Source organism: Akebia trifoliata, chromosome 12, assembly GCF_017979445.1.
Source record: "Akebia trifoliata isolate Shusen 1 chromosome 12, ASM1797944v1, whole genome shotgun sequence".
NCBI classification, from domain to species: Eukaryota; Viridiplantae; Streptophyta; class Magnoliopsida; order Ranunculales; family Lardizabalaceae; genus Akebia; species Akebia trifoliata.
Window position 1 is genome coordinate 7,736,803 of NC_141386.1, and position 11,349 is coordinate 7,748,151.

At 35.2% G+C, this 11,349-nt stretch overlaps 1 protein-coding gene across 1 annotated transcript in view; it reads left to right on the top strand.

Annotated features, from left to right (window-relative positions):
* Positions 1 to 8,886, top strand: part of LOC147388835 (uncharacterized) — a 43,739-nt gene extending 34,853 nt beyond the window's left edge. The window contains exons 3-6 of the mRNA XM_086419651.1: positions 6,274 to 6,503; positions 8,203 to 8,271; positions 8,347 to 8,396; positions 8,500 to 8,886. Coding sequence (XP_086275777.1) covers positions 6,274 to 6,503; positions 8,203 to 8,271; positions 8,347 to 8,396; positions 8,500 to 8,611 — 461 coding nt within the window. The 3' untranslated portion in view covers positions 8,612 to 8,886. The remainder of the gene's footprint in view (positions 1 to 6,273; positions 6,504 to 8,202; positions 8,272 to 8,346; positions 8,397 to 8,499) is intronic.
* The last annotated feature ends 2,463 nt before the right edge of the window (positions 8,887 to 11,349 follow it).

Here is an 11,349-nt window from a genome sequence, read left to right on the forward strand (position 1 = left end):
ATGTTTGATCATTCCTCCAACCCTAATAGGAACAAGTTATATTATTTGTGTTATAGGTAGATTTATGATATTATCTATGATACGATGATATTATACAATAGATACACAATAATAATATGCATCACTATATCTAATCATCTATTGTTCCACAAAAGAGGCAACATTTTAGGCTAATTTATAATCTAGAAAATGGGCTCTTAGGCAAAAAAAATTAAGGAAAAATGGAAGATGATGACAATTGGGAAAAAAGTTTATCTCATGAACATAGCAGGTGGTCTAATTTCCATCTAATTTTTTATTTTCTTGGCATCTAATCACTGATAAGTTGATTCCCTTTCAATTCATCTATGTGTTGATTATAGAGCTCTCAACGAGATATCTCACAGTAAAAGATAAATTTCCTATTCCCGTTATTGATGAGATGTTTGACAAATTGAGGGGAGCCACTGTTTTTTCTAAATTGGATTTGCAGTCAGGTTACCATCAAGTTCTTGTACACGGCCCTACATTCCAAAGACAACTATTAGAACCCATGAAGAGAGCTATGAGTTCTTGGTAATGCCATTTGGGCTTACCAATGAATTCAGTATTTAGATCTTGGTTCCCCTCAATTCGGTATTTAAAGCTATGTTGTGTCCTATTTTTTTTAAACTTTTTTTATTACATTCTTGTGTGCAAAAATTCTTGACATGAACATTGGGGCCATCTTGATTTGGTATTCAACATGTTATTTCTAAGTGGCAATCTTATTTGTTGGGGCATATATTTTACTATCTATACTGACCCTTGTAGAATTAAATTCATGTTAGAGCAAAGGGTGGCCAAGCCTTTGCAACAAAAAATGGATTGCCAAGTTGAGGGGTTTTGATTTTAAGATAGTCTACTTCCCAAGGGAAGACTTTTATATTCATTGTTGTTGATCAATTGTACATTTGACATTACAGGGACTACTTTGAAAATCAACATGTACCAGCCAAAGTACATAACATTTTGCTCAGTGTTGCTAGCCTAAAAGCACCATAAATGCTTATCATAAGCATTAACAACTATGAGATCCAGTGTGAGTCAGGGACTAAGAAATGCACAATGAGAGGTAGCTATAATTGGTTCCTAACAAACAATGTTTGAGGCTTTCCGTCAGACATACGGCCTAGATGAGATAAAATATATAGAAATTCGTTTTACACAAAGAGTTGCCATCATTTTAAAGGCAGTTTTTTAGACCAAATAATATAAAGAAATACATAATCAAGTAGATCATTCAACTTGCATTTTTCTCCAACTTGGTCAATTTAATTATATTTACTTGTCCCAAATATTTTGGAAGAAAGTGATCAAATTTGAAATGTTAGAGTAAAAAAAATGTGAGAATGACTTTTTCCATGAAAAGTTACTCCCACATTGGATAGACCCCCAGTGCGCAATGCACTTATAAAGCGTACTTTGCACTTTGGAGGCAACAGACTGAGAAAGTCAATTCGAGTCACCCATCACACTAACTCATCATCGATCCTAAGTGATTTGCCCAATACTTTGAAAATAGGTGAGTCAAGTTATTCATTTTTTCTTTTTTTGATATAAAATAGAGACATTTATGAAAAAGTTATCAAGTTTTGATGAATTTACGATTCCGGTTCACTGTTCATTTTAATTACCAAAACGTGAACGATAACAAATTCAGAGGTTTTTAAAGTGACTATTTCGCAGCTGTGACAATTTCACTTTAAACCTGTGAAATTGTCACTTTGAACCTGCGAATTAGTCACTTCATTCTGAATTTTTTTGAACGAATACGTGATTGTTCATGTTTTGGTAATTAAAATGAAAAGTAGCCGTAATCGTAAATATCTCATTTTCAGTTCACGAAATGTTAATTCACCTGAAAAAACAATCAATCTCTAATAATTTAAGTGGCTGATATATATATATATATATAGGGGACGGTTCAACTGCCCTAAAGTTTGCCAAGTTTGGTGCCAAACATTTTTCAAAATATGGGTTAGAAGCTTTTGAGTGAGTTGATTTTTTGTGAGGATGATCTCTATGATGAGGAGATCATCCTCACCAAAAATCAGCCTATTCCAAAACTTCTAACCCCATCAAAAGTGATTTACAAAAATTTAACGGTCCACGATTCTTCACTCTTTCATTCATCAAAAGTGATTTACAAGTTTGGTGCCAAACATTTTTCACTCCCTTACTCTCTCATTCTCTCTCGTTTAAACCCGATCGAACGAAATAACAAAAAGTTCTGTCAAACCCTCTCTCTCACTGAAACTCTCTCTCTCTCACTCTTTCATTCTCTCTCGCCCTTTTCGTCGCTGCAACTACCTCGCCCTCTCACGAACGGCTTTCGCTGCAAAATTCCTCTCTTCTCTCGCTGCAACTCTCGCTCACGTGTGCTGCAACTCCCTCTCGACGAAGACAGGTACTCTCTGAATTTTCAATACTTTCTTGAATGCTAATGTGGGTTTTTCTTATATTATTGATTCAAATTAAGAACTTCATTGAAATTATATCTGGTTTCTAGGTAGAAAATGGTTTTGATTCTATTTTTGTTCAACCTATTGAGCGATTTTTTTTGAGTTTGTAGAAGTGGTTTTGATTCTATTTTAGTAAGAATTATTTGAAATAAACATCTCTTTGTTGAGAAGATTGTAGTTCTAGTGTTTAAATTAAATCCTTAATTGTTATCCATGTGAAACCCCATTTTAAAATTCTCTAAATGCCTAACTTTGTGGAGAACCATCGATTTTTAATTTTTTTTTTGAGTTTGTATGTAACACCCCAAATTTTTAATTCGTATCTCGAGGAAAAAATAAATAGTGAAATTTTAAGAAAATCTTGAAAGTGGGATTTAGGGGTAAAACTTTAGGATGTTTCTGATCATTTTTAATGGAATCTGACCTCACCATTAGATTCAAAATGATCGCAAAACATAGTTTAGCCTGTAAGCACGCTCAAATGCTAGTCCGAATATAAAAGTTACAAAATCCTCGATTACCGGGTCGGACCAGGCTAAAATAGTGACTTTTTGTTAGAGGAATAATTTTTGAAATTTGATCATACCATCGGGTTCATAACGAAAAATTATTCAACATAGACTATTTATTTGTCATTTTTGGAGATCAGAAAGTCGAATTATCGCCAAAAACGAAAACGACATCAAGTTTAGGGGTCACCTCAGGTCAAAAATGTAAATTTTTGTTAGAGATAAAATTTGTAGAAATTGACTACACCATTAGATCCGGAACGAAAAATTAGGCGAAATAGAGTATTCATTCGTCAGTTTTGGAGTCCGGATGATCAAGTTATCATCGATCGAAACAATTGACAAAATACCGAATTCGTCCCACATTTTATTTAAATAATAATTTTAATTTTTTTTTATATGTCATCTTCCCCAACGCGTCCATACGGCCGAGACATATAAAAAAAAAACGAATTTTTTTTTCTCTTCGATCTTCAATCTCAGATCTCTCACAAACGGCTCACCGTCGATGATCGACGCAGAAGGGAGAAATGTCCGCAGCTACGTTCTCTACAAAACCCACCCAACCTTTCTTTGTTTCACTTTCTATTTTACCCGATATCGTCAAAAATCAGCCGTATTTGGATACGGAAATTTTGAAACTTTGACCTCGGATTTCGTCCGTTTCCGGGTCAAACCGTCTTCCGACGCAGAAAGGGAGAAACGTCCGCAGCCTCATTCTCTACATAACCCACTCAAGTTCCTTTCGTTTTCTCGCCTTTTTCACCCCGTATAGTCAAAAATCAGCCGTATTTTTATACGGAGATTTCGTAACTTCAACCTCGATTTTCATCAATTTCGGGGTCAAACCGTCTTTCATCGTAGAAGGGAGAAGAGACGAGCACATCGAGTTCTTCAAAACCACCGGGCCGGTTTCGAAAATCAGCCGCTTCGAAGTTCGGTCCGTCTCGATTTCCGCGCCGTTCGCCTTGATTTTCGTGCACGTGCTTCAATTCCGTCGCCTAGTGATTGTAAGGAACTCTCAATTTCTATTAGTAATCGTAGATTGTGAAAATTGCATTTAGGATTTTATTAAAAATTTGTGGTGAGTTTCCAAAATATAGAATTCTTATGTTATTTAAAAATTCACGCCAGAAATTGCATGTTTGATATGTTTAATTGTATTTTTAACAAATTATACGTGGGTAGGATAGTTTATCGGGTTATTTCTGCCAGTTGGGTCCTGTGTACCGCTCAGACCCTGTTTTAATATAAGTTTTGTATTTTTTTCGAGATTTTTGATAGAAATGAATTTCATAGTTAGAAAAACGATTTACTATTCAATTAACTCATGTTGAGTTGATGAATATCAGAAAATGGATGTTTTATTGAAGATATTGAAAATTGTAAAAATTGGAAAAGGGGAAAAAAGGTATGAAACGGTAAAATGTCAGAGTCACACCCGAGGGGTGATGTCTGCATTTTACGTTGTTGTGCTGTGTCTAGGTTGGTGAACAGATATCCAGGGTATTGGTTGCATGTTTATTTCCTTTCTGTTAGCGCGAGGCGCTGTTTACGTTTCCGTTATGTTATTTATTTTAGGCCGGGTGGCCACACTTGCATGGTAGGAAACTAGATATCCATTCTCAACCTTGTATTGTTAATTTCTCTTTTGTTTTGAAATGAAAATAATATATATATGTAGCTATTTTATGAACTGTTAAAGAGTTTGTGAATGCCTGAAGGGATAGTGCGTCATATCATCCGGAGTGGTGTACTATCCTGGGATGTACGGTAGGGACCACCAAGCTCATACGTGGTATGGGACGCGTATGAGAGTGGAGTCACAACTGGAATCCGGGTTTATTCCTCTCTATCTTTACCAGCGAATTTGTAATGTAAAGGTGGTCGTATACGAATGGTTTGTATATTTGGGAATCATATGCACGCCTGATAGGCATAGACGAAGATGATTGGTCAGTGATCACTAACAATCTATAGTAGTCAAACGTTCTGACACATCGAAAAGAGACCATTGCTTACGGTCACGTCAAACGGCCAGCCTGAGCCGGATAAATAGTCAACCAAACGTGGTAAGTGCAGCGACCGGCCACAAAATCAGGAACTAAAAGCCAGAGAAGAATTGTAACATCATGTCCTGACTGGGAGCGATCCAGTCGTGAATCCCAACTCTCTAATTCCAATATTCCACCATTGTGTATTATGTATCTGTTGTTTATTTTGATATATAAAATGAAATCCATGTTTATTATTTCCCTTTGATCAATTAGATCTGTATAAAAAGATAATGTTATAGTGAGTACTGCTGATCGATGTAATGTGAGTTTTAAAATGTTTAGTTGTTCATCCCTGGCTATATGTACCAGTTAATCGTAATTTCTTCTGTAAAACTCTGACTATTTTAAAATGATTCAGTGTGCTTATTCGTTCATGTTAGGAAGGGTTATTGGCAAAAATTGTTTGTTTCCCTACTGGGTAACCATTGTTACTCACCCTTTCTTTCTCTATTTTTTTAGTTTCAGATCCGAAGTTTGGCGAGGCAGATATAGAGCACGAGTGAGAATCATCTGGTGGGTCAGATAGACAGCCAGAGTTCGTCACTTGGTGAGTATTGGGGTTATTACCCCTAGTGGTGTCGATTTATCCGAGAGTATTATACATGTTGTTCTGAGTGTTAGGATTTCTGTTAGAGTGAGAAATTTTGTATAATCCTATATCCTGGTTATTCTTCCGCACTCTGATCTTTCGTACGTTATTAGACTTATATAGGCTTCTGCTAGTATTATATTTTATATCTGTATGCAGGATTGTATGCCGTTTATCAGGTACTGATTAAACGCCTTGGATTGCTAACATAAACAGAGGAGACCATGCCGAAATTTCGAGGTGCTACCTAGTACCTTGAGATCTGACATGGGGATTTGTGTTAGTGTTCGGCGGGGCGCCACATTGTATCAGTTGTTTGATTCACTTTGTAAATTTCTCTAAAATATCTGTTAATTATGCAACGAAAATTTAAACTAAATTGATGTACAAATTAAATTACCAAACAACATACCAGAAGGAGACTCATCATGCCAGAGTTGACAGCATTGTGGAAGTTAAATTTTGTTTGTGAAAATTCTGAATTTGTTGGGTAGCTAAGAAATAGGTGTAACATTTTGCAACCATATCCTCCAAGTTCCATGGAAAATTGTCACCTTTCAAAGCCTTGACTCATACTTCAACAGTTGGCTGGTTTGAAGATTTGTTTAACTATTGGTATTGCATCTCTACTGCAGGTATGGTTAGCAGTTACAGCCTAGTGGAGTCTGGTTTTGTGTTCATCATTATAACATACTTTATTGAATTCTTGGATGGTACACTGCTAAATGCTGCACAACTTACGAACAATAAGCTTGATAATGGAACTGGTGGGGATGGAGGAGACTGGACAACTTCAATTATTCTCTTTGGCTTGTGGGCTGTACTAATGTACTATGTTTTTATGCTCACACCCAACCAAACTCCGGTACGCCCCTTTGCTTTAAAAATTTGGATGAAATATATACTTTCTCTATCTGTTTGTTGGTTTAATTGTTGTGGTGTTGTTGGTTGATTAGTTTAATTTCTTCTTTAATCATCTTGTTGTGTGTCTCATTGCTAAGTAGAAATTCGAACATTGCTTCATGTCTGATGAAAAACTACAAAAAAAAAAAAAAAAAAAACAGTCCAGTTCATTCACAAGCATTTTTGTGGAATTGGCATTGTTTTATTTGGTTTGACTAATTTACTTTCTGTTTTTATTCTTTTTGTTCCTCCTGACTTTCAATAATTTTTTAAAATAGTAAATGTTGAAAGATACTAGAAGTGGGAAATATTTAGCTTTTTTTTTTTTTTTTTTTTTTTCTAAAATCATGATTTGCAGCCATCAAGTGGTGATTTTTTTATTTTTTTTATTTTTATTAGTAAGCTGGACTTGAACCCATGGTTTTAAAATCTCGCCCGAGACCGAGATGATTTTTCCGATGCATCTCGGTATCGTCCACCAACGAGGATAGACAAGTCAAACGTGTCGGAAGAGATTTAAAATTGTGGTTCATTTTTCTCATTGTTGAACGAGGTGGCTTAAACGTATCGGAAAACTCGTCCAAGATGATTCAGTCTCATTCATGGACGAGATGAGACGTGAAAACGAGTTTTAAAACCATTCTTGAACTGAGGACCTCAAAGTTGCATTGCAATATGTCAACCACTGTGCTATCGTCCAAGACCATCAATTGGTGAATGATTCCCTCTGCGTTACAAGTGAGAGTTTTATGGAATGCTATGTGTAGATTGTATATGCTGCCTACTAGAGCTGAACTATTGATCATTCCCACAATATAATCTCAAATTGCTCTTTGTTTCACTTTTTTCTTGTTTTGTTTTATATATGTTAACTTTGGAACTTTCTCCAGTCTAGGGACATGTATTTCTTGGAAAAGCTCCTTAATTTCAAGGGTGATGATGGGTTTAGAATGAATGAGGTGCTTGTGTCACTGTGGTACATCATGGGTTTGTGGCCCCTTGTGTATAGCATGCTTCTGCTTCCAAGTGGTAGAAGGTGACAATCAACACTTAGTCAAAGACAAGAACTGCTTGAGTGTAAGGTAACATCTTGCGAAACTTAACCAACAGACTACAACCTACCTTTGGCTCGCTTGTTTATCCAAAATAGGGAAGTGCTACAATATTACCATATGAGATAATGGCTATTGTATAATGGTAGCCAAAGTAATGAGAAGAATTTTACAAAGGAAAATGGAGTGGTGAGGATTTCTCTTTACTTCTATTATTGGGTGCCTCACTGTTGGTATCAATGTTACCTGAATACAACATATTTTCTTACCCTTATCCATATCGACTACTTCAATTTAAAGTGTGCTTGTCTTTTACACCTTGTATTGGTTCCATATCCTTTCTGTTTTTGAGTAAAAAATTCTTTGGCTTCCATTGTCCTTTGAAATTTTTATTTTTCCTAAATGAATTATGTTTTACATCTTTTTGATGAATTATTATATTGGCTGATGAGAGATTTGTCTGAGTTTTGGTTCTTAAAGTCCAAAGTAATATCTGTGCCTGGAACATGACATAGTTTTTCTAATACTTTATATACAATTTTCAAGTCCTCCAAAATTTCTCAAATCATTTTAGAGAACCTGCGTTTGAGAGTTCATTCTGTGATGCAGGATCTAAATGCTTCTAATGTGGAGAAAAATACACCTCTTCATTGGGCTTGCCTCAATGGGCATATCGAGGTGATAGTCCTGCTTCTCTTCTTGTGGTTGTCAATTTGATCCCTCATGCAAATTTAGTGATAGATGTTCTCTCAGGTGGTTAAGAATTTGATTCTGGCAGGAGTGAATGTAACCATTCTAAGTTGGTATGTATTTTCCACCCTGACAACAAATTCTGAAGCCATTATTAGTGTATTAAAGATGCTCTTTGTTTAATCTTTAATGCTTGTGATGTTGGGTGTTGGTTAGCTATGAGCGGACACCAATGGATGAAGCAGTGAGCCAAGGGAAGATGGAGGTGATCGATGCAATCAATGCGGCTGTGACACAACTGGAACTTAATGTCGTTAGGGTCTCCTAACACTATAAGGAATCCACATCTTCAGCTGTCTTATGATGTTAGCTTCTGCATTAGGAATGTTGGTGAAATCTATTGGCTAAATATGTGCAATTTTGGCATCTAGTCAATTTGCATTACATGTAGAAAGGGTAATAGTTTTAAATTCTGTATGAGTGTTTAAATAGATGTAATCGTGGAATCATGATGGGAGTTTGTTTTGAGGCTGCTGCAATGTTATAAGATCAAATTTCATAATTAACTATTGAGTTATGAAAATCCGTAGAAATTTTAAATCTTAGCAGCTTTCTGATCTTGAAAATCTTTCATGATCCATGTTGATAAAAAATATGTTTTATAGAGAAATGATAGTTATAATGTAACCATTGCAACATTGAGCAATGTAGAAATACTGAATTTTATTAATAATTCTTGGATGAATATTACAAAAGTCCCAATAGGGTATTTATAGGCATTACATCAATCAAGATATATGAAAACTACCTAATATAAATATTCTAGAATATTCTAATTGATATATTCTAAATATCAATATATATTCTAGAATATCCTTCATCACAACCTTCCATTTGTGTAAGATACACTAACAATGATACAATGTATCTCATGCATTTTAATACAGTGCATCTTATTCTCTAATAAGCAACAATAGTGTAATAGTAGCAAAACCTTAAAAGGTTGCATGAATATTGGTCAATCCTTCAAAGTGCAATTATATCCTCATTCTTTGAAAAAAGAAAGATCTATAGCCAAACTTACTTTTACTTACAACACACCAATCCTTTTGAAATCGAGTAGTAGTTTACATAAGTATAGGGGTGTGTTATAAGTAAAAGTTGGCATGTTAATAGCAGTTCTCTAAAAATATACAAAAGATTTGTTGATAAAAGCATAATCAATTGTAAATATCATAGTGCCATTTCAAAATTTAATTTCTTTTAATTCGATCAAATAAGGAAAAAAAATGTTCTTTTTTATTTATTTATTCTCCATTTCAATATTACAATTATACAACAAGTATAAATTTTGAAAAGGGACTTCTAATGTGAAAGTGAAAACAAATGAAGATATTACAACTATACAAGCATAAATTAAATTTTGATTCTAAGAAGGGACTTGTAATGTGAAAGTGAAAGTGAAAACAATGAAGATTTAAGTGGACCACAGATCAAATTGGAAGAAATTAAAATAGATCTAAGTCTCCAAAATTTTGAGTATGTCATTCACCATTATTCACTGTCTTCACAGATATCCGAAATTTTGAGTATGAGATTCTCCATCATTCACTTGTCTTCACGAATAGACGGACCATTCGTGGACTGGGTTGTATACTGGGTCGTATTTTGTGTACTAGAAAAATTTTATGAAGGTGAGGGAGAATTTTGTTATAAAAAGTTGAGTAAATATTAGTCAAAGGAATTCATAAATTGCTAATGAGAAGAACAAATAAAAGAAAGGAATTTGCAAATCTGCTATCTTTGGAACTAACAGTCGGTTCAATCAAGGAATTCATCAACTATGGAAATGAACAACAGCACAACACTGGAGGAAAATGGAGAAAAGAAAATTAACATTTGAGTATAATTATTTATTGGATCTCAAAACATTTCACCGTTTTACCTTCACTCAGGGAAATGAAACAAAATACAAACCACTTTCTTCTCCAGATAAAAGGGGACCAAGCCACCCCCCCCCCAAACAAATCGAAAAAACAAAAAACAAATGTGTTTTGCAATCACAAACAACGAAAATTATTCCATAAAACACAGCATCCTTCGGTCACAACTCCCAATCTACTCATCGACAGCCAGAGGAACTGAAAGTGCCTAAAATAAGATGATTTCACACAAAAAAGAAATAATCAGCTGAAATAAAGTTAAAAATAACAAACCGTTTGAGAGAAAATAACACCCCGTATTGGAGACTCCCAACACTACTTTATTTTTAAAATCAAAGTTTTGGGCATTGGGGATGAGCAAAGGAGCTTACCAACTTATGATACTTGAGGGCATAAAACTTCTCGAGATAGCGCTTGGTCTCACCACGTTCAAGGTTGGATACGTGCTTCCAAAAGCTATAAACCCCAGACAGTGTCATCAACCTCTGAGAGTAGATTTGCCATGTGAACCTGTGAAATAGGAGAGGAACAAATGTAAAACTTCAGACAATGAGAGAGTGAGAGAGTGAGAGAGAGAGAATGAGAGAGAAGGTTTCGGCTGCGATGAAGTTCGAAGAGAAAAGGGAAAAGGGATCGAGAGATCGAAGAGAACTCTCTGTACGTTTCTGTCGGATTTGAAGAGAAGAGGGACTTCGCACTAATTAACTTAATTTAGAGGGATGGCGCTGTAATATATATAAGTTATATCGTTTAAGTTAAATAGCGCCAAGATTCAATCACGTCCGTTAGATCACGTTATATCTAACGGTCCGAAAATGTTTGCCAAACAGTTTGCCAATCCGTTAGCCAGCGGACGGGACCCTTTAAGTATTAATTATCAGTGCCCAAGTAATTTCATCTATTGTGTGTGTGTGTGTGTGTTATAGAGAGGTTTTGGTTAACCTGACATGTGGTTCATCAAAATCTCTGATCTTCTAGTTCTAATGTGATGAACCTTTTCTCATACCATTGATCCTCTTTCTATCCCTTTTCATAAAGGCACCCATGTTTTAGTTAATCAATTGGCATCCTAGGAAATATTTCCAAGTTGATAACTTGCTTCCCACAACAAGAGTAATGAATA